Genomic DNA, 24,573 nt, shown 5'->3' with positions numbered 1-24,573 from the left:
TCTATACTTCACAACACGAAAAAAGAAAAATACAGATTAAGTGATGCTACTTACTAGAAAACCTCTTTCTTCAACACTTGAATTCACTTGACATTTTATTTTTAAATAAATATGACCTTCCAAAGGAGATAAAAAGGGCACCTGTGAAGACAGAGGATAAGTTATTTGCAAAACGGTTTCAAAGTGTGATTTTTTTCCCCTGATAAAACATGTATAAATCATGAATAAAGAAGATTATGCCTTGAAAGCACAGTATTTTCTAAAATTGGAATGGAGAACAGGTGGCCCATACAGCCACTGGTTCCTTAGCAACAAGTGCTTTTGAAGAATAAATTCATTCAAGGTAGAGTTTGATAAAAACAGAACCCTAATCCCAAGTAAATGTGATAAAGAAAATAGAGATTTAAGAAGAGAATACATGTGTTTATCCATTCTCCATCAACAGAATATATTCAACTGGTAAATTAATCCAATACATTATTACTCAGCAGTAAAGAATACCGAGCTTCAGATATGGAAAAGCTGATCCCCAAATTCATATGGAATTGAATTCTAAAGGTCCCCATTATTAATTACCAAAACAATCTTGAAAAAGAACAAAATTTAAGGAATCATACATTCTAACTTCAAAATTTAATCCAAAGCTACAATAATCAAAATAACATGGTAAGGGTACAAGGAACCAAGGCCATTCAACAAGGAAAGAGTAGTCTTGGAAATAAAAGGTGCTAGGGAAAGTAGATAGCTATATGCAAGAGTGAAGTTGGTTCCCTATCTCAATATCATATACAAAAATTAACTTAAAATGGATCAGTGACCTAAACACACCAGATAAAACCATAAAACTCTTAGAAGAAAACAGAGGGGTAAATCTTCATGATCATGGATTTAGCAACACGGTCTCAGATATGACCCAGAGTATAAGCAACAACATGGACAACAAAATAGATAAATTAGACTTTATCAAAATTGAAAGCTTTTCCATGAGGTTTCTCAAAAAATTAAATATAGAAGCACTACATAATCAAGTGATCTTCTATGTATTTATCCAAAAGATTTAAAACTAAATTCTTAAGGGATGTGTGCACTCCCGTGTTCGTTGCATTCTTCACAACAGCAAGAGGGGCAAACAACCTACATGTTCATCAACAAATGAACGGAGACAGACACTATGGTACCAACTCCTTTCTCCCCACTTCTGAGTATGAAAACTACTCTAGGCCACCAAGATCTTGTTTTTCTCAAAGCATGAAGTTTGTCTTCCAGGATCTGAAACTCTCCAATGTCTTCTCTTTTGTGTGTGAAGCCACAGCCCTGTACTTTGCATAGCAGATTCTTGAGATCAACTACTGTGTTTTTTTCATGTCTGTTCTCCTAGCATACTGTCAGGCATTCAACAAATGTTTGCTAAAAGGATATTGTTAGGCCAAATAAGTATCCAGTTTTCCTATTAAAAATAAGAAAGAAAGAAAATGTGGTACACAGGTAACCCCTAAATTTTCAAGTCTGCCTACTGCACTTTTACAAAAGACCTACATTAGTACCTGTTTTTGCTAACTGAAAGAAAGCCAAAGAAGAGTTTCACTTTTATAAAAAAGAAAAACAAAAAGCAAAAAATAGCATTTATTTTGCAGCTAGCTGTTATGGAGGCAACGTGCACCCCAAACAGCAAGATGGCACCCAGCTCTTTCCCAGGGGACCACACTCCGCATCTCAGCATCAAGCTGCCATAGCTCTGAAGTGTGTCTGTGAGCATCTGTGCTTTACCTCCATTTATTTTGTGCATCTGTTAGCAAGATGTGTCCTAAGGTATCAGAAAAGCCAAAGAGAAGTTACTTTTAAGTGTAAAAAAACCTTTTGGGTGTAAGGCTAGTTTCCAACAATTCAATCCTCCAATACAATAAAGAAAACTCCAAGGGGAGTTCTTGGCCAGAAAGTAGAGATTTCAAGAGACTAATTTCATGAGACAAGCCTCTAACTTTCTCAATTTATTTTTTATTTAACTTTTTTTTTTAACTTTCTCAATTTAAAAGGCATCCATAATGTAGAAACAAAACATCATGTGCCTCATTATCCTTTGTTATAAATTCCCTCGTTTTTTTCTTTTCCACATTGTCAGTTTTCAGTTCCTCAGGCTCTCAATGCTAATTAATAGAATCCCACGGTGAACCCAGAGAATGCTGCTGGTACAAAGCATCTCAGAAAAACTAGAAGAAAATGTTCACTCTTAACTCCACAGCTGTGAAAAGTTGACAATATTCTTGGTCAGAAGCTTGTCCTGATGAGGTGAATTGAAAATACTCACACAAGGGTCAATATCACTACCCCCTGCTGAGTACAGAAATACGTGACAATGTTGGATGTATTCCATTTTCTGTTTAACAAAAGGGTCTTTGAAGATATTTGCACTTCTAAGATTATTGTTAAGAGCTATAAAATGTAACTTATAACCAGGGTGGCTGTAATTTTTCATAACAGTGGGATATTTCTGAGAGAAAGCAGTATTGTTAATAATTATACTGAGCCAATGGGTGTACACCAGATAGCTTTGGGCACAGCAGAACACCTAATACTCTTCCTATAACCTCGAAATTCTACAATGCTAATTGGTTGTTTTACTTCACAATTGTTTGCCCTACTACTATTTAAAATGACATCTCTCTTTCTAATAGGGTATAAATACCTATGAAGTTTCTTTAAATCAAAAGATGGGCTGTGGGATGTCCTCCCTTTATCATGAAAGTGTAATAAAATCTATGACTATTTTGGATTCTCTATTCAAAGAAAGGATTTGAGAGCCGGTGACTCATTGAGATTCATAATTTAAATTGCAGGATGCCAGATTTAACCTCAAATAGGAAGGCAATCGCTATCAGTGGTATCCTAAATCCATAGAGCAAACAGTCTGGGTAAACCTCAATAGAAATTCCATTCTGAAGGTGATCTCAGAGATAACCTTTGTGACTGCTGTATTGTTGGTCACAGCACCAATAAAATAAGCAAACACTCCCTTTTATCACTGGCATCTGGTAGGATATGGGTGACTTGTCTATTCTCTCAAAGTCAATTAAGGAGGGTTACCATAGGACTACAGAAGGTCTTCCATTTTTCTCACCAACTTAAAGAACATCTAATTTAACTATTTTAAATATTCTCCTAAATCAACTATAAACTATTAGAACACATATTTGCTTCTTCCTGCCACTCACAAAAGCACATCTGAGACAAATTTTATGTCTGATTATATTGTATTTGATTCAGGAAGAGATTATATATAAAGTATTAGACACAACCAATTAAATTGAGTGATTTTGTACTGAATTATGCATTTGGCTATTTAAGTTGTAATTGCAAAGAAATTAAGAGAATGGAAATACCACAACTTTTTTTTTTAATTTGTAAGTGTGATATTTTGAATTAAAATGGCACCCAATTTTTCAAGACTAGTCTATATTTAACATACATCATTGAAAACTTTCATTTTAAAGATTAATAATCTCTTACATATGCAGAAACTGGCATTTTGTAAATTTCTATATACCCACAGAATGCTTGCAATTGATCTTTGTGAGGATATTAAAAATCCTAAAAATAACCCTCATAAAACATGATTATATTTAGTCTAATTTTAGCATTAAATGCATTTTAATTTTAAAATCACTAAACGAAGCATCATCAACTGAGACTACTTTTATCTAAAACATCATCAGTAGCTCTTTCAATGTAGGAGAGGTCAACAATATTAAATACATTTTAGTTTTAGACAATTGAATACATTGAACACATTTTAGTGTTAGTTATTAATTTGGTATTTTAGTACCCAGAAAATCAAAGTCCAAGGGACTATAGAATCTTAACAAATTTAACTTGAAAAAAGAAAATAGAAGAAAAGCCCAAGTGCCAAACATGCATGGAAAAAAAGAGGACTGTCAGAAAAAGCTTTAAAGAACTATGAGAGTAAAGAAAAAGATACCCACCTGAAAGAATCTAAAGAAAGAATAATGTACATCATGTCCTTAGTTATTTAAAATAACCAAGAACACACGAGAGTGGTTAGTGAAATGAATACATATGAGCCAAAACTTAAGGATTGATTTTTTAAACTCATTAGTTTCAAGCAAAGAAAATATGGCAACCTTTTCCTGGAACATATAGCCCAGTAGCTCTCGCTCTTTTACATCATAATTTATCTAAAACAAACAAAATAAAAGACAAAAAGAAAAAAAAAAGACCCAAGATCACTCAATTTGTTAAACTAGCTGAATTACCAAATAAAAAGTTATAAAATGTTTTTAAATTAACATGTTAAAACACATTATGCATCAACAATAATCAAAATTCCAAAGGTAGTCTGTTTTACGTCTAACAACTAAAAGAAAAATGTTTCATAGAAATTTAAAGTTGGATTATTTTCATCTAACCGAATATTCTCTTTTGGGAAAACAAGATCCCAGAGAAATGACATGACTTTATTCGACATTAAAAAGGAAATTACTAGCATGGCCAATACAAGAAACCAGACCTCCTGGTTCTTATACTTCATCACCTCCATTTTCCAACTAGGAAAATAAAATCTCTTAACAATTTAAAAATACTCTTGTGTTATACCACAAGAGTCAGCCCAAGGACCAAAGTTTGCCACTAGTTATCTCACTAAAATGCCATGTTAGGGGATCCCTGGGTGGCGCAGCGGTTTGGCGCCTGCCTTTGGCCCGGGGCGCGATCCTGGAGACCCGGGATCGAATCCCACGTTGGGCTCCCGGTGCATGGAGCCTGCTTCTCCCTCTGCCTATGTCTCTGCCCATCTCTCTCTCTCTCTGTGACTATCATGAATAAATAAAAATTTTAAAAAATAAAAAAAATAAAATAAAATAAAATAAAATAAAATGCCATGTTAGCTATTAAAAGTTTAGTCATATCACATTATGGTGAAAAAACACTATAGTGACAGGATACAGATCTGAACTTTGAGACCTTTAGTTTGGGGAGAAAAGTATGGGAAAGAAATCCCTTAGACTCATGAGTACTCTTCTAAGAAATTAACCTATCTTTCCCTATCTTGTCAAAACAAAATCTATAAAATCGTAATCATTTCAAAATATTTGTTCAAATGGGCAAGTTACTACATTTAAAACTGTAAGCTTAACATCCACATGCAAGAAATAATATGCCTGTAGTCAGAAATAACCTTTAGAATAATCAGTATACACTACTTTGAAGATTCAACTGTTAAGAGATGAGACAAATACTTGCAACATCAAAAATGTAGGGACACCCATGCCTAGTTAAAATGTACAATTCTAAGAACATACATTTTCAGCCAAAGATTTCAAAATACTCGGAAGTCCTGGGGCATTTCCATTGACCTATTTTCTCTAAGAGTAAATAAATACATAAATTTAGAGTACCTTGTCTAGTGCAAATTTAGTGTTTCCTACTGAAGATAACGACAGCGTGTAAGATCCAACCAAGGCAAAGTTGCTGGTACGCACAGCATTGAGACCACCTGGGCTGGCCATGACTGTAGAGAAAGGAAATGAAGTTTAGTTCAGTGACTTTTGTAAGTGTAAATAACAATTCTTCACTACAGCCCAACAGAAATTAAGTTGTCACAGAGAAAACTGCTTCATTTTCCTCTATCTCTAAAGAATGAAGGAAAACTGAAATACTTTATATATTTAACTTGGGTAAAATAGCATAGACATTCCTTATCACTCCTTTGGGATGATGCATTTTTAAGACACAGAACTTAAAAATGTATAAATAAAACAATTTTCTGAAAAGAGATGTAAAAAGGCTTCAACGCTCTAGTCTAAGATAACATAATCAGTAGCAGAGACTGGATCTGCAAAGTTCTTCCTAGCTACTACCTTCTTGTACCAAGAAGAGACCGGCAGCCCAAATGAGGTGAGTGAAACCGACTCCATCCTTATCCCCTTTGGAAAACTCAGGCCTAATACCACTCAGAATGCCTTTCCCAGCTTCCTGGCACTCAGGTTCCCAGTGAACTATAAACTTGTTTGTCTGACATGATACACAATGCCAGTCATGGTCGTAAAGTTAAAAGAAGTAAAGTCCATAATGTGGAGAGCACAAAACAAATTTCCAGAACAACAAAAGTTGGGGTGAAGCATGATACCACCAGCTGCAGCTGTGGCTGGGTGACTGATAGCACATTGGTACTGCCTGCTAGAGCCTGAATAACATGAAGCCTGACAGCCTATGGCAACATTTGACAGCGTGCTATTCCAGCCAGTAATCTTATATATTACTAAAAACCATACAGAAAACATTATTCAAAGGAGACTAAGGTGAACATCAAGACGCCTATATGTATAAAGCATGTGTGTTGTTACTTAGCTCGTTTCCTTATTCTGGTGTTTGAAATAGTTTAAGATCCACTCACCTGAAGAATGAACACTGCTTTTCTATAAAAAAAATATATATATATATCAGTGTAAAGAAGAAACCTATCATTTCCTTTATTTGATACAAATATTTAAATATTAAATACTAAACTCTTTAACAATGCAAAGGCTATATTTCAGAAAACATTATTTTTCCCTACTTAAATAGCAGAGATTTTTCTCCCCAGTAGTATATTTTAAAGATTTCCATAGTGCTCTCTTACACTGCTGGTGGGAATGCAAACTGGTGCAGCCACTCTGGAAAACAGTATGGAGGTTCTTAAAGAAGTTGACAATAGAGCTACCCTATCTATGATCCAGCACTACTGGGTATTTACCCCAAAGATACAAAAGTAGTGATCCAGAGCAGCACCTGCACACCAATGTTTATAGCAGCAATGCACAATAGCCAAACCATGGAAAGAACTGAGATGTCCATTAACAGATGAATGGATAAAGAAGAGGTGCGTGTCGTGCATGCGTGTGTGTGTGTGTGTATGTATACAATGCAATACTACTTAGCCATCAAATAAATGAAATCTTGTCATTTGCAATGACGTGTACAGAACTAGAGGATATTATGCTAGGCAAAATAAATCAATCAGACAAAGACAATTATCTTATGGTCTCACTTGTTTGTAGAATTTAAGAAACAAAACAGGATCATAGGGGAAGAGAGAAAAAAATAAGATGAAATCAGAGAGAGAGACAAACGGTAAGAGGTTCTTAATCACAGGAAACAAACTGAGGGTCTCTGGAGGGAAGAGGGGGTGGAGGGATGGGGTAACTGGGTGATGTAATGAGCACTATAATGAGTATTATATAAGACTGAAGAATCACTGACATCTATCTCTGAAACTAATAAATACATTATATGTGAATTACTTGAATTTAAATTTTAAAAGATTAAAAAAAAGATTTCTATAGTGCTAAGGGTTTAGAAATGATTAACCAATTTACAATCCTGTGTGTAAGATACAGATTTCAAGGGAGCTATTTTTTTAAGAATTTACTTACTGTAGTTATAGATGTGAGGAGTCGCTTTGGAGTAATTGCCTAGAAGAAAAGATAACAGTGTCTTTCCTGCTAAACATTATGATTCAGGGCTTAAAACTAATCAACCTTAAGATACTCCCACACAGAAGATAATTCTGAAGTATGAATACATTATACTTGAGTCCTCTATTATGGCTTTTCCGTACTGTCATTCCTGCTTTTATTAGAGTTAAAATAAAATTTTTCTAAATGATGACTTAGGAAAAGCACAAAAGAGCAAAGACCGGAAAGCTAGAAATCAACCCGCAGGTACTCCTGCTTCTGTCTGCACATCATTTCTAAGTACTGGTTAACCGAGGATGAGGCAGGCAAGAGTTCAGAAGAAAGGCTTGCGAGACATCTCAAGGGGTTATAAAAGCTGGTTGTCAAATGTAGAGCAATTAAAACTGATATACCTATTGTTTCTGATAATACTTTTGCTGGGTTTTTCATTCTCACCTTAGACTTATATGCTTTTTTCTTCTTATCAGGACCCGAGAGATCTTTCTTTTGTACCTATACACAAACACAAAGCATAATTAGTTTAAGATCTAATATTTCTAAGAAAAACATACTATTGGTTATTTTATTTTATTTTTTAAGATTTTATTTATTTATTCATGAGAGACACAGAGGGAGAGACAGAGGCAGAGACACAGGCAGAGGGAGAAGCAGGCTCCATGCAGAGAGCCCGATGTGGGACTCGATCCTGGGACCCCAGGACCATGCTCTGGGCCGAAGGCAGGCGCTAAACCACTGAGCCACCCAGGGATCCCCTATTGGTTATTTTAGAAAGCCTTCACTGCTTACCAAGCTGTAAACTTCAATATTTATTTCAAAGTCATTGGATACATCTTGCCTGGAAAAATAAATCATTAAATAAAACAGTAAAGAAAACATCAACTTATGCCATTAAAAATAATGCCACTGATAGTGTTGCATTATTCTGGGAGAAATTCACATTGTTTTTAACTACAGGCAGTGGTTATAAACCATTAAGGAATATAAAAATTGGTAAGAACAGTCTATTTTTCCTATAATACAAGTCAAATCTTTCCTTTAGTATTTTACAACTGAAGATTTTTAATAAGCACTTTTTTTCTAACTGGATTTTGATTCTGTATTTTTGCAACAACTTTGTGACACTAAATACATGTCTTCAGTGAGTTGGAATATTAAGTTCATTATAAGATTTAAGAAATAGATATAAAAAATTAAGGTCCATATTTTATATATGTATATATTTGTTTACTTAATATATTTATATAACATATAATCTAGACCTTATTTTTTATTAAAGATATAATGTATATTTACATTCTATATATATATCAAAACATTAAAAACCATAGTCACGTGGAAGAAATGCGCTACTCAATGGAAAGAAGTATCAGAAACATATAAAAGATTTAAACCAACAAACTGAAATGGAGTTATTTGTCCATATAAGAATGAAGATACTGCATTTCAAAGACTATACATTCCATCTATATTCTCTATTAAAAGAAAAATGTGTTTGAACCATCAAAAGCCTAATTTACTTACAGAGTAAATGTAGTAGTGAATGTCAGAGCATCACCATTAAGAGAATTTGAAGTACATGCTAATGGTGTGGCTACCATATTTTCAGCTCCTGCTTTTAGTATAATTAAGAAATAGTAATTTGCTGCATCTGCAAAAAGTAATCATATTACATAATAAGCACAAGCAAAATCAAATTTGGCTAATCACCATTCTGGAAGACCAAGGAATAAAATTATACTGCAACTAATTTATGTAATTTATCTAAAAATTACTAAAATCAACTTTCCAGACACAAAAAGCTAAGACATATAAGCAAACAGTCATAAGTTTCACCAGTAAGCATCATCAAGGTCTCTTCCTATCATTCATGCAAACTGAGATAACATCACTCCATATCCCTCAATATCTGCTGACTTCAAATTTTACCTATTGATTCCTGATTCTTTAGGTAACAGTATATTCCTCAAAAGGGAAATTGTTTAATCAAACAGATTAAACAATTTTAATCAAACAGATTAAAATACCATATTTCTGCTAAAGTTACTCAGAGATAAAATCTAATAAAAACAAACTATTTCTTCACTATCTGTAAGTACCCACATGTCTCAAGTTATATACTATATCACCAATAGATTTCTTCCAGACCACATCAAAATCAGACCACAGCAACTATCAGAACCTGCATTATCTTGTTCCTACAAGAATACTCCACAACTTGTAAAGATCTCCATTCTTTATTTTTCTCTGTATGTCAAATTCACTTCTCACCTATGTCTAGCCCTCCTTCTCCTCAAAAAGAATGGTCCATGCAAATGAAAATGTAAAGGAATCTTAAAAGAACTTTACCAAAATTCAATAAAACTTTGATTTTATTAAGCTTGCTATAATTACCCTGTCCTGTCCTGTTTTCAGATCCAGGTGCCATATTCTCCTTTGCCCACTTTGCTTTGATTTACCATAGAATACATGTTTAGAAAAGTTTACTTATTCAATCTAGAGTGACAAAGGCAGTAACAATTTCAATAGAACCATCTTCACTGTGGTGGTCATCTTCACCTCTATAGCCAAAATTCAAAATTTGGGGGATGAGTTTTAATCAGAATAAAGTAAAACAGATTCTTAGATGTCCCAATATTTTCCATAATAAAATTAAATAATGAAAGTTGAATGATCTGCTCTATCAAGATATCTCATCTTAGGAAAATATTTTATGCTCAAAACTATGTTTAACTCACCTTCCTTTCAGTTAGAGTCATGTCTGTTACCGTGTGGATCAGCAACCCCATACATGAAATTTTCTCTTGGTTATTTTTATGTATATATTATCTTCATTAAAGGAACTAAAGGCCCAAGATACAAGCTGTGCATCCTATTGCATGTTCTACTTGCTCCTATTTGCATAATTCCTACCTAGGTAAGATTCATAATTTAACATAGGATCTAGAAGTAATGCAAATAAAAATCACCATACCTGGTTTCTGGACTGTACCGCAAACAAAATCTGCTTTTAGAGGCAAGCGAATTTCTGACAAAGTAACTGATCCTTTGGATGGGACAAATTCACTTGGGGCAACAGGACTAGTCTTATTCTTCCTCTGAGGCCCTTCATTCTTCAATTTATTCAACTCATCAATCAAAAGTGTTCTCTTCTCAGCTATGTAAAAATATACAATATCACAAATACAAAAACTGCAACCGTTTCTACATGAGACCAATTCAAGGAAATGCACTGATGTGGCAAATGTACTTAAGATCAAAGACAAGATCCGTAATTCTTTATACAAGGAAGGTGGTAGGTAGATGGGTAAGACCTTGACTGCTCATCTGTTTATCATATCTTTATAATTTAATGCTTAAACTTTTTGCTAGTTTTCCTGTGTGGTATAATCTCTCCACGCTAACATGCCCTGTCATCCCTGTCATCCATCGCTACACATACACAACAAAATTCATTCTTTTTTTTAGCTACATGTAGACAGCTAGGTGCAGAGACAGTGTGTGTGTATATGAATATACATATATACACACATACACAAACATATATTCATATATTCATTTTTGGCATACTCTTCACAACTACATTTCTTCAAATGCATTCCAATTCCTTTCACCTTTCATGCAAACTACATTTTATTCTACATGCATAGTATTCATAAATGTTATGAGAAACAAACAAAAAACATAGATGAACTGAAAGAGGAAAAGCCCTTTCTTTAAAATAAAGATTTTTAATTATCCCAGACAAAATAGTCTTTTCTGGTTTGAAATTCTGTTGGAATTGTTATAGGTGTATCACACGTACTTGCAATGAGGAGAAGTCTCTCGGCTTCAGCTTCTTCTAGTGACCCTTTTCCGTGATCTTCATCAACACAGCAGTTAAGAGCCTGGCTAGCTTGATAGATTACTGTCTGCTGCAAATTTATTTCATTATTGAGCTCCTAGGGAACCAATGAAAGGAGGAAAAAAAAAATTCACATTTTTCATCGCCATTTTCACTTTATTTAAACTTCAGTTCTAACTAAGCCTGTTGCATATTTCCAAAATATCCAGAGAGTGAAGTCAAAATGTTATTGTTTCACAGTTCAAGCATCTATACTATGCATCAAAAATATTCAACATGCTGTAGTAATTACACTGCAAACATTCTTTCTTATGAAAAGACTTTCAACTCATACTTATTAAAATTATAACTGGGGCTATATATTCAAGAGAGTAGTAAAGATTTAGAAATTATCTGATTCTTTTTTTTTTTTAAGATTCTATTTATTTATCTGACAAAGAGAAAGAGCACAAGTAGAGGGAGCAGAGGGAGAGGGAGAAGCAGACTCCCTGTTGAGCAGGAAGCCCAATATGGGGCTCATTCCTAGGACCCTGGGATCATGACCCAAGCCAAAGGCAGATGAGCCACCCAGGTACCCTTATCTGATTCATTTTATTTAAATTACATGTATGCTATACTTTTAAAAATGCCTTCCTTAGCATAAAAGAACCTGTAAGAGCAAAATAAGTTTCACACTTCACCACCACATCCAATTTATAATTATACTTTAAGGATATTTATGACAAACATGTTTAAATATTTCAGAAATATCAAACAAGTTGCTAACGTTTCCAACTAAGAAGACCTTTCTCAAGTTACATTTAATTCAAGAGCAATTTACTGAGCTCTGTCAGACACTGTTCTAGTCACTCAAGGTAGAGAGATGAATAAGGCTGGGCCTTTGTCCTTAAGGAATGTACAGTTTAGTACAGAAAACACTCCCGATCTCCTAACTGCAGAAGTACATACCTGCATTTTCTGTTTGATATTAACTTGACCAGGAAAGGCATTCTTTTTCTCATCTAACTTTGAAGTAACATCTTCCTTCCGCACAATCACCTGCTTTATTGAGGGACGTTCTGTTTCTTTGAATCTTTGAGATCTGTATGCATCAATGCTTCAGGAAATAAGGTATACTCTATTAGAAATCCAGCAACACATTGAGCATTCTCTTTTATTAGGCATGTGGGATGGAAAATGTCATTTGGTAAAAGAGAGGCTGACACAAGTCATTCCAAAGTTTTATAGGTGAATTATTAGTAACATCATAATTATAAATTGAAGCACAACTTGCTATATCTAAACCATGACCCTTAGTGAGTGAAAACATTCTTACCTATAAAGAAGATCACGGTCTTCAGAACCAATGCTATCACCTGACTCAGCTCGAGGGACACGGGTTCTTTGAAATTTTCCTGGCTTTGGGCTTTCATCACTTACACTGGCATCTTTCAGTTCCAATCTAGGTGAGGAAACTAAACTCTGCAGTGAAGCACAGCAGGTATTAGTAGATTTTATGGATGATATGGATCCTAAATGATAATTCTCAGGAATTAAAGAAATTCTCTATTGTTAGGAAATAAACATCCCAAACGTCAACTGATTCATCATAAAAACAAGGCAAACCAAAATAAATTCATATATAGTAAATGAATAAAAGTTCAAAGATAGCTACAGCCTATACTTGCCAAAATATTTCTAATTGAATCTATCTCCTGAGCTTTAGTTATTCAATTTAGGATAATAACTAATAACAGTCTGCTCTCAATAAATGTTACTTATCTGTCTGGTGCTAACAACTAATATACTAATGATGTAATATTCCCATCAACCCGCACTATTTTCAACTTCATTTAACAGGTGAGGGAACTATGGTAAAGAGGTTAAATAACCTGGCCAATACTTCAGTATTAGCAATAGCAGAGCCAGGATTTGAGCCCACATATCTGGTCTTTTAAACCATGTCACATTTTGGATTTCATCTAAGGTCACAAGAAACCACTGAAGCATTTTAAGCTCTCTTTTAAGAGAACTGACATTAGAGTTCCAGAATGCTCTTGGCTATAGAGTGCCAAATCCCCATGTACCAACTAAAACAAAAGGGGTTCCCATTATTATTGTTTGTGTCCCAGGCCTGGTGACATTTAGTCTTTCCTTACCTCTGGACTTACCACACCAACTGTCTGTGCTAATGGAGCAAGTAAAGACATCGAGGAGATATTCAGTGCATCTTCATGGTCCATCTCCTCTTCGCTCTTTTCCACATCCAGCTCACCTTCCACCAGGACATCACTGAATATATCATTAATTACTTTTGAACTATTGATATCATCATCATCATCCACACTCATCTCAGTTTCACGTACCACTTCTGAAAAAGATTCCAATAGGTGGACTCTGTGACTCAGATCTTTAAGAATTAAAGGGATAGCAGAGCAGATCTAACATTCATGTGCTTACTAAATAAATAGCAAAGCAATAGAGGCTGGAACTGTCAAAAGCTGATTCAATGCTTTGGGTTTAAGAAAGAATATTAAGGAAGAATGCAAACGACAAGATAACAGCCAAAAGCTTCAGACTTATGAAAAAAATGTTCTTTCAAGTAAACTCTTCTTTTATTGTTGGGGAGTTCTCTCTCACATGGCAGTGAATAACAGAAAAATCTGACTATCACTTAGAGCAGGGTTCCCAAATAATCTTTAAGAACCACTAATTCCTCTAATATAAATATAAAGAGTGTGGAAGAAGAGCAGATTTCCTTTCCCCATGAAAGTGAGTGACAGCTTTAATCAGATTTTCACAGGGGTCTGTGACCAAAAGATAACTGTTAACATTGCTATCTCTTTGTGGAAGCTAGAGTATTTCCTAGTTAAAAAAGAGAGAGAATATTACAGAATCACAAGACATTTTGAAATATAGAACACAAACAATATTTGAATATGTGTTTCTACCAATATATTATCTCTTATAGTGAGTCCAGAGTTAATAGGAAATAAAACATAAAAACCAACCAGTCTGCTGCTCGACCTTTGGTTCTGATGTTACTTTTAAAGACTTATCCTCTTCTAAAAACAATGTGATTTTCAAAGGGCTAGACTTCGTCATTTTACATTCAGTAAAACCTAAAAAAAATTGTAACAAAAACCATATTAACATATATTAAGAACCTAGAATTTTTCAGTTAAGGAATATTATGTATTGTCTTTTGATTATAAAACTATGCTTTTTAAATCTTGAAACATATAGAGAATCCCCCAAGACAACTGTCCTGTCTTTGCATTCCCATTTCTCTCTTCATCCCCAAATAAAGGGGATGCCAGTATTACCGGTTACTGTTTGTTCTTTCAGTTTTGCCCCTATGTATGCAAATGTGTACATCCTTTTGTTTTATCAGGTGACCATACTATGCATGCTGTTGTGCATTTCTTTTACTTAAAAAAAAAAAAGTGTCAATAAAAACACTTTACAAACTAGCAACAGAAAGGAACTATCTCAACATAATAATGGCCACATATGAAATGCCTATAGCATATAACAAGATACTCAGTAGGAAAGACTGAAAGCTTTTCCTCTAAGATCAAGAACAAAACAAGGGTGATCACTCTTACTACTTGTATTCAGCAAAGTCTGGAGGTCCTAGTCAGAGCAACAGGCAAGAAAAAGAAATAAAAAACATCCAGATTTGAAAAGAAGAAGTAAGATTACCTCTGTTCATAGGATAAAATACTTAGAAAAAAAAAAAGAATAAAATACTTAGGAATAAAGCTAACCAAGTGACAGACTTGTACGCTGAAAGCTACAAAACATTTCTGAAAGACATTAAATAAAACACAAATAGCTGGAAAGACATCCCATGTTCATGGATTGGAAAATTTAATATTGTCAAGATGTCAATACTACCCAATATACAGATTCAATGCATTCTTATTAATAGCATTTTTTGGAGAAACAGTAAAGTCCATCCTAAAATTCATATAGCTTCAGGGGACCTTGAACATCTAAAATAATTTTGAAAAAGAACAAAATTAGAAGACTGACATTTCCTGATTTCAAAATATATTATAAAACTACAGTCATCAACACAGTATGGCTCAAACACAGACACATAGGCCAATGGAATAGCCAGAATAGAGAGCCGCTAAACAAAACCTCATATATATGGTGGTCAAATGATCTTTTACAAGGCTGCCAAGAAGATTTAGTGGGGAAAGGATAGTCTCTTCAACAAATGATGCTGGGAAAACTACATATTCAGATGTGAAAAATGAAGCTGAACCCTTACCTGACACCATACACAAAAATTAACTCACAGTGGATTATAAGACCCAAATGTAAGACCCAAAACAGGAGAAAAAGCTTCATGACAACGGATTTGGCAATTTCTTGGGTGTGACAGTAAAATCACAGGCCACAAAAGCACAAATAAATGAGACTACATTAAACTTAAAAACTTCTGTGCATCAAAGGACACATTCAACAGAGTTACAAAGACAACCTATAGAATAGGGGAAAATATTTGTAAATTATGTTTCTGATAAGAGGTTAATGTATTCAGAATACAAAGAACTCCTAAAACACAACAACAAAAATAAAATACCCTGATTAGAAAATGGGCAAAGAACTTGAACAGATGTTTCTCCAAAGATGATATAAAAACAATCAACGAGGATATGAAAAGATGCTCAACATCACTAATTATAAAAGAAATCAAAATCACAATGAGCTATCATCTCACAACCATAAGGATAGCTACTATCAAAAAAAAAAAAGAAAGAAAGAAAATAACAAGTGTTGACAAGAATGTGAAAAAACTAGGACATTTGTGCTATGTTGGTGAGATTGTAAAATGGTGTGACTACTATAGAAAATAGTATAATGGTTCCTTGAAATACTTAAAATAGATCCACTATATGATCTAGCAACCCCATACTGGGTATATACCAAGAACTGAAAGCAGAGTCTCAAAGAGATATTTCTATACCCACATCCATAGCAGCACTATTCATCATAATCAAGAGATGGAAGCAACCAAAATGTCCATTGATAGAAAGTAGCTAAACAAAATGTATGTATGCACAATGGTGTATTATTCAGCCTTAAAAAGGAAGGAATTCCTGTTACTTGCTACAACATAGATAAATCTTGAGGATATTATGCTAAATTAAACATGTTAGTAACAGGGGTGCCTGGGTGGCACAGTTGGTTAAGTATCCGATTTGGTTTTGGCTCAGGTTGTGATCTCAGGGTCATGGGATCGAGCTCTGAGTTGGGCTCTGTGTTTAGCATGGAATCTGCTAAAGTCTGTCTGCCCCTCCCCCTGGCATTTTCTCTCTCAAATAAATAAATAAAACTTTTTTTAAAAAAAAGCTAGTTACAAAAGACAAATACTATGATTACACTTATACGAGGTTTCTAAAGTAGTCAAATTCATAGAAACAGAGTAGAATGGTGGTTACCAGGGGCTGAAGAGAGGAGGAAATGGAGAATTATTGTTTGATGTATACAGTTTCAGTTCTACAAGATGAATACATTCTGGTGATCTGTTCCACAATGATATGAATATACTTAACACTCCTGAACTTTGCACTTTTGTTAGGATGGTAAATTTTAATAATGCGTTTTTTACCATAATTTTTTAAAAATTTAAAAATGTCTAAGTGTCTATGACATATTAAATGTCCTTCCACACAATGCTCTTAGTCTATTAAGCAGCTACATAATATTGGGGGACATTAATTTAGCATAATTTATTTAAAGTTTTCTACTGATGGACGTTGAGATTATTTATACCTTATTACTACTACAAACAGAGCTACAATTCATCTGTTTGTATATACATCTTTGCACACTAGTTGTAAGAATTCAACTTACAGAAACACTTGTAGAGAAGCTAAATTAAACAGCATGCACACTCTAAAATTCAATAGATCTTACTGAATCTTTCTAAAAAAACACCCCCAAAAAACAGAACTGTAGTAATTTATCCTCCCCCATCAAGAGCATGAGTTCTGAGTCTGGAAAGAGAACTAAGGAAAAAGCATATTGCAAGGCTGAACTGAAAGAATGAGTAGCAATATAGAGATTTATCTTTTTACATTAAAGCAGTATTTCTGTTTTCCAATGCAATTTCCAAAACTATAGCAGACAGAAATCTACCCTGTAAATGGAGCAGAAATAGAAAATGCTGACCTGTAGGTTCTGTACCGGAAGATTTTCCTGGTCTTTGATTTTCTGTTACCTTTTCTGTTACTGGAAGCGATGGGGTATTTGAAACAGCTTGATGTTTTTTGAGGGGAGTGTTCTGACAGTGTACTTCCTACAAAAAAGCAAATGAAGATTTCCAAAACTACAGATTTTTTTTTCTTTTTACATGTTATTAAATGAAAACAAACAAGAGTTGTTATTCTATGTAAGGTTCCTCAGAACAAAATAATGTATGTGAAAGGTCCCAACCACGTTTAAGAACACAAGAAGCCCTCAGTGCTAGTTCAGTATTCTCGGTAATTCCCAGTATGGACTTTAAGAGACTAGGAGGCAAGAATGAAAATTCACACCAGAGTAGTTTTGGATAAACCGATTAAAGTGAACGCCACACACAGAGAAAGGCAATCCCCCTATGCCACTTACCTCAGCCCACACCTATAAAATCTACTGACAGTGCTACATCAAGATTCCCCTTAACAATTACTCAGTGGGTAAAAGGCAAAAAAAAAAAAAAAAAAAAAAAAAAAAGGAACAAAAACAGAATGTGAAAAAAAAAAATCCCTCATCTGAGTCTTTCTTAATCATTTATAAGGCCATGAAAGAGAAACTTCCATTGTTTGATTTGCAAAGGCTTTATGATTAAAGGACTGGAGAAATAAGTAAATAAGAGTAGAAATAATAGGAACTAAAGCTTCACAAAGCCTAATATGCGCCAGTCACCTTTCTAAGCACTTGACATTATTGCCTCCCCAGTCCTCCTTTAGTAACCCTGTAAGTTAGGTGCTGTTACTTCCATTTTATGAATAAAAAGGTGAAGACAAAGAGGAGTTAAGTGACTTGCACACTTGGCCTAGTAACTGGCATGTGCAGTTTACAAACCCACATATTCTTATTCCAGAGCGACTTCCAGACTATTTTGACTCTCAAGTTAGAAGAAGCTTTATATGCACACAGAGTAAACTGTCTACTGCTGTGCTGCAGGCCTGACTCTCCTGTGAATGCAGGACTTGCCTACCATCTTCTGTAATAAAGGTGGTTCTCTTCCCTGCACCCTGACCACGTGACAGACAGCCCCTCCCCAGTCTCCAACGATAATTCGAAGCTCTTAGTAATTCTCTCCTCCCGTTCGTGCTCCTCTAGGTGCAAGCCCTCTGGTTATACTGCACTCGCCATCCTACTTCTCCAGTCCAAGACCTGCCATTGGTGGTATCAGAAGCCACAAGTACCTTCTAGCCAACATCCTGATCCCTCAGTTGCATAAATACTTCAACTCCAAAGATCTTCACGACCGCTCCAATTCAGCCATCACCTAAAATCAGCTTCTTCCCTGAAACCCTCCAATTTCTCCAGCTCTCTTACTCAGGAATTCCTACCAGATCCTGTTCTTTGGCCTCATGGGGACTTCTGGCCATTTGATGCTTTTCTTCCTGGCACCCCCATCTATTTTTTTTTTTAAGATTTTATTTATATACTCATGAGAGATATGGAGAGAGAGAGAGAGAGAGAGAGAGAGACAGGCAGAGGGAGAAGCAGGCTCCATGCAGGGAGCCCGATGTGGGACCCGATTCCAGGTCTCCGGGATCACACCCTGGGCCGAAGGCAGGCGCTCAACTGCTGAGCCACCCAGGGATTCCCCCCCCCCCCCCCATCTATTTCCTTACAGCTCCATCCAGGTTAGACTTCACAACCCTTCAGTTCAACCACAATCTCACCAATATCTTCCACTCCCTCACCTCTACAGTACTTCCATTCCTTATGTCTAGCAAACTCCGTCCCTGTAACAATCCACCTTCTCTGTGTTTTATATCCAGGCTCTTTGGACATATCTAGAGGAAAACCTCACAACTCAAGTTTGATTCTATTAGGAATGTATGCTCTCTATCCCACCTGAATCTCAACACTACTCCTCTTTCTGAATCAGCTCTCTCCCATTCTCCAGAGTATCACACCTGTCACCTTCCCTAAGGATGAATAAAACAGAAGTAACCAGATGGAAATCCCACCAGTTTTCTGTCACCATACTTCTAAGTATCACACCTGGCACCTGCCCCCAAACACTGTTTTCCTTCTTCCTTCTTACCAACCAGAAACCTGTCCTAATCCTTTCCCTTCACGATGCTCTCAAGTTCATCCACTCTTACCTTTTGAAAGGTTTATCTTATCCTATCAATCAGCATCACTTATCCTCATCATAAAACTCTTACATTTTTTAAAAGATTTTTTTGTATTTATTTATTTAGAGTGCATGCACATGTGCAAGCAGGGAGGGGCACAGGGAGAGAGTCTCAAGCAGGCTCCACGTTCAGCATGGACCCCAACATGAGGCTCAATCCCATGACCCTGAAATCACAACCTGAGCTGAAACCACATCAGACACTTAACTGACCTAGCCACCCAGGCGTCCAATAAAATCTCTTACTTTTGTCATTAAAGTTGACTAATGTATCCTTAGAAAGAACAAAACAAACACAACCACAAACACAAGCCATACTTCACTCCTAATCTCCTTGCAACCATCACCTCCTTCCTTCCTTTCCTTTCGGAACCAAACTTCTGAGGACTGCCTTTGCTCTCTGCCCTGCTCTTTACCCACCACCACCTGCATTCTCCCCTTGCCACTTCACTAAAACTGCTCTTGCCAAGCAACAACTAGCTTTTCCTTCCAAAACCCAGTGGTCTCGGTCCAGTCCACATTTGACGACACATACCTGGCAATACTGACCATTTCCTCCTTCTGAAAGTTTCTTTCTTCCTTTGACTATAGTAACACAACACTCAATTACTTTTTCCTCTCATCTCTTTGACTGCTCCCTCAGTGGGTACCAGAGATGAGCTCTGAGTGAGCAGCCCCCTGAACTCCCTGTTACTATGTTTAGAATGTTCTTTACATGCATATGTGTAACCATCTAGAGAGGAATTCCACAGGTTTAGCAAGAATTATTTAGCACACAATAGGTTAAGAACTGTTGTCCTGTATTTCCAAAGATGTAGCAGAAAAGCCATGATATGATATACTGGCAACCAAGTGAAGAAGGTGCTTCAGACAGAAGAGTGTCATCAACAATGCCAAGTGCTAATAGGTCAAGTTAAAGGCCTAAAAATTGATTACTAAAGATCCCTGGTGAATTTGATAAGGAGGCAGTGGTGACAGCCTGAGTGGAGAGATTAAGAGAGAAAGGAGGAAAAAAATTGTAAGCAGCAAGAGATAACTCTTCTGGAAGAGTCTGAATGAAAAGAAGGTAAAGAGAGGGCGAGGAATAGGGGATCCAGTGAGTTGTTTCTATTTTAAGATGACAGATAACAGCTTGTTGTATGCAGATGGCAATGATTAGCACATTCATTCTCTCCTTCAGGGACAAATTTATTGAACTCCTGTGAGCCAAACACTAAGAACACAGATGAAGACAGATAAGGCTCTAGTAGATGTGGTAGAAAGCAAAGGTGAAACAGTCACAGGAAGAGAAATATTCCTTGAGGTAAAGAACAGAATGACATGGTGAAAAAGGGGTCGCCAGGGAAAAAGGGCCAGATAAGGATTTCCAGAGGGGATTAAAGTTTGACCTATTCCTAATAAGGTAGGAGCTCACCACAGAGATAACCACTTTCAGAGAGAAATAGCAAGGCAAAGACGAAGAGATCTGAAAACATGGATATATTTGAGACACTGCAAATAGTCTGCACGACAGGACTGAAGTACACATGTGGAGGAGCAGTGAGAAGCCAGGTTCTGAATGCTTCTAGATGTTTTCCTGATGATAGCTATGGAAAGCTTGCTAGGATTTTAAGCAAGTGAAGATATGAGTATCTGCCTTTTAAAAATATTTCTCTGGCAGCAGTAGGTAAGATGCACAGGAGAACAGCCAGACTAGAACCAAAGTTTTCAATACAAAGCTCTGAGAAGTGATTAAGGTACCAGCAGAGGAAAACAGAGAGGACAGGCAGCTTGTGGCATATTGGAGGCTTGTGTGTTCATGTGTGTGCCAGGGGAAGACACAGTAATAAGAGGAAGGAGGCAAGAAAGAACTCCCAGACTGTTTTAGATGATGAGGTACAGAATGAAGCCCTAGGTGAAGACAGAGACTACCTGGAGAATTTACTGCTGCAAAGTGCAGAGAGCTCTACTAGCCAACCAGGCCTGGAGTTCTGGAGAGAGGAAACACAGCACAGTCAAGCCTGTTGGCATTTCTGGGCTTGGCTGAAGCAAAACAGGAGGACAGTGAAGAGATGTCCCAGGGTGAATGAGAAGAAAACAGGGTTAGGTCAGAACCCCGGCAAATATGATTTGTTGAGCAAGAGAACTGATAAAAACCAAAATCAATTAAATAGGTGTTTCTCAAAGAATACTAGTTATATGTATTGTTCTATTTCTACTGGTACCCACTTAAAATATAAATAGAATTTATATTTAAATATATAATTCTATTATAAATATAATTATATTATTATTAGCTTAAAAGTATATCCTTTTGTTTTTGTTTTTTTAAAGATTTATTTATTCATGAGAGACACAGAGAGAGAGAGACAAAGAGAGGCAGAGACACAGGCAGAGAGAGAAGCAGGCTCCACACAGGGAGCCCGATGAGGGACTCGATCCCGGGACTCCAGGATCATGCCCTGGGCGGAAGACAGGCGCTCAACCGCTGAGCCACACAGATGTCCCAAAAGTATATCCTAATGCAGTATTCTGTGCACAGTAGGCATGTAAATGAAACAAGTATTTATGAGTCAGGACTTTGTTGAAGGCTGATTAATGAAATTTGACAGTAAGTAATACAGGAATAAAGAGAAACTGGGGACATATTTGATGACTGAAAAAGATTATGGGTAGTCTGTGGTACCTGGGGAGAGTATACAATCATTAATGAAAAAAATACATTCTGAGAAACATTTTAGAACCAGCATCTAAGTAAAATATTAAGAGAAATATGAAATCAATTGAATAAGTATGTGTTTTAAAAATTTGATTTTAAGTAGGTCATCAGTGAGTACGTTAAGAGCTCCATTGAACGGGGGAAAGTGTCACAAGAGAAAAACAGAGTTGGTATAAACATTGAAGGAGTTTATGAATGGAAAATGGCACAGTTAATTGGAACAAGATGAAGAATTGTTTTACAGTGCAGAACCACAAGCACTACCTTAGTACCAAGTTCACATTCATATTTCTAGTTTACACTACCTGTTTGGTTTCTAGTTGTTTGCTTCTTGGGTTTTCGCCTTTTTCTGCACTCCATAAATTGCCCTTGTCAAATCGGCCACGAAGACATGCTAGTTCTTTCTCACGTTCCTAAAACCACCAAAAGCTCTATTTTACACAAGAGCCAACAGTATGTTTAAGAATAATATTCAAATACTACTCAACTTTGCTTGTCTTCAGTTTTAAGATTAAAACATTCACAAAAAAAAAAAAAAACAAAAAAAACAAAAAAAAAAACATTCACAACATGCATAGAAAAAGACAATAGTATTTCTAATTTGAAATAAGCAATACAGAGAACCAAGATGCTATTTATCTCCCTCAAAAAAGCTGGCATCGGAATTTCCAATTTGATTTCTAGGTTCTATGCCAAGACCATGTAATGAATAATGTTAAAAGCAGTAAGCCAGACCTGCTTGAGCTGCTGTGCTAAATGGGTAGTAGATGAAGAAGCGTTTTGCTTGAATAATCTTTCTTGGATGGCCTTTGTATTTGGAGTGATAACAGGGGTTCTATGGGGTGTGCTCCGAGCGGGACTTTGTTTGCTGTATTCTTGACAACGCTCTCCAAAGCGTTCCAGGAAAGGCTTAATTCCTGCTCCTCCTACAGAAAACACATACATTTTGGAGGCTATTTAGGATAAGTAGCAATTATAATATGTATTGAAAAAGTTCTAAAATCCAGTATGGCTCTAAAATGCTTTGATTCTACTTAGAATACTTACTCGGAAAGTAAACAATATGAAAATAGTTTTAAAAAATTTGCCATACTATTCTATTTAATTCCACATCCTAGAATTTATTTATAGGATTTAGTTGTTTACAAAGGAAAGAAGAGGAAGAATTTTTTTAAATTTTTTATTTATTAATTTCTGAGAATACACAGAGAGGAGAGAGAGAAGCAGAGACACAGGCAGAGGGAGAAGCAGGCGTCATGCAAGGAGCCTGACGTGGGACTCGATCCCGGGTCTCCAGGATCAGGCCCTGGGCCAAAGGCGGCGCTAAACTGCTTGAGCCACCCGGGCTGCCCGAGGAAGAATTTTTAAAAGGTAGAGTGCAAGGATAGTGGGAATCAGACAACCCTTCAACTAAATAAGCAGAACCTGAATGACTGGAAATGGACTGTATGTGTATTAACAGTATTCCTAACCAAGTGTCCTAGTCATGATAACTCAATTACTTATATTTCTACAGCCCAATTTAGTTTACCTTCCTTTTAGGAAGTCCAATATAAAATCCAGGGATTAAACCCTTTTTCTCTCTCAAAAGAAAAATTAGAGACTATTGACCTTATCAAGGGATATTTTGATTTCTACAAAGTCTTAAATTCCTATTCATTTGAAATAATATGAGGTACATTTTAAGTAGAACAAATGGGATGATAGGGTTGTACTACAGAAAAAAAGAGATTTATCTCTATCAGAAATCAACATTTTCCTACAAAAGGCCAAACAGTATATATTTTGGGCTTTGCAGGCCATGTGACCACTATCCTAGCTACTGAACTCTGCATTGAAGCATGAAAACAGCCACACACTGCATGTACGTAAATGGGTGTGGCTGTGTTCCAATACAACTATTTGCAAAAACAGGTAAAGGGCACAATTTGACCCACAGGCAGAGTCTGAAGACTCCATGTGTCACTCCACACCAAATCTCAAACTAGAATGCATTAAGAATACAAAGAAACATGTAAATTAAATATCTCTGAGGCCGTGATAATATATACTGGGCATATCCAATAGCTAAGAATAATAAAAAAATGCTTCTGATCTATGCCATATGTCTTTAGAAAAGTGAGAGTAACTACTCCTACTGCATGTGGGGATTCTGCTATTGTTTCCCATTCTCATTTTGGCTCATCTGGAAACTGACTGCTGGTTTCCCAGC

General features: G+C 35.9%; 1 protein-coding gene across 4 annotated transcripts in view; it reads right to left on the bottom strand.

The window, feature by feature from the left end:
• The window catches only part of ANLN (anillin actin binding protein), a 49,638-nt gene that overhangs the window by 9,005 nt on the left and 16,060 nt on the right, over positions 1–24,573 (bottom strand). Inside the window, exons 6-21 of one of the 4 annotated variants that reach the window (XM_038557335.1) lie at positions 23,097–23,287; positions 22,667–22,774; positions 17,476–17,602; positions 14,298–14,408; positions 13,458–13,657; positions 12,623–12,768; positions 12,256–12,403; positions 11,269–11,404; positions 10,438–10,620; positions 8,988–9,114; positions 8,253–8,301; positions 7,902–7,958; positions 7,425–7,463; positions 6,407–6,428; positions 5,409–5,521; positions 55–141 (exon numbers count right to left, since the gene is read on the bottom strand). In XM_038557335.1, the coding sequence (XP_038413263.1) occupies positions 55–141; positions 5,409–5,521; positions 6,407–6,428; positions 7,425–7,463; positions 7,902–7,958; positions 8,253–8,301; positions 8,988–9,114; positions 10,438–10,620; positions 11,269–11,404; positions 12,256–12,403; positions 12,623–12,768; positions 13,458–13,657; positions 14,298–14,408; positions 17,476–17,602; positions 22,667–22,774; positions 23,097–23,287 (1,844 nt within the window). Of the gene's footprint in view, positions 1–54; positions 142–4,001; positions 4,191–5,408; positions 5,522–6,406; positions 6,429–7,424; positions 7,464–7,901; positions 7,959–8,252; positions 8,302–8,987; positions 9,115–10,437; positions 10,621–11,268; positions 11,405–12,255; positions 12,404–12,622; positions 12,769–13,445; positions 13,658–14,297; positions 14,409–17,475; positions 17,603–22,666; positions 22,775–23,096; positions 23,288–24,573 lie in introns of those variants that run through there. The other 3 variants (XM_038557334.1, XM_038557337.1, XM_038557336.1) reach the window with 3 other exon arrangements.

The sequence above is a fragment of the Canis lupus genome, chromosome 14, assembly GCF_011100685.1.
Source record: "Canis lupus familiaris isolate Mischka breed German Shepherd chromosome 14, alternate assembly UU_Cfam_GSD_1.0, whole genome shotgun sequence".
Lineage (NCBI taxonomy): Eukaryota > Metazoa > Chordata > Mammalia > Carnivora > Canidae > Canis > Canis lupus.
This window is presented reverse-complemented; position numbering and strand designations above follow the sequence as displayed.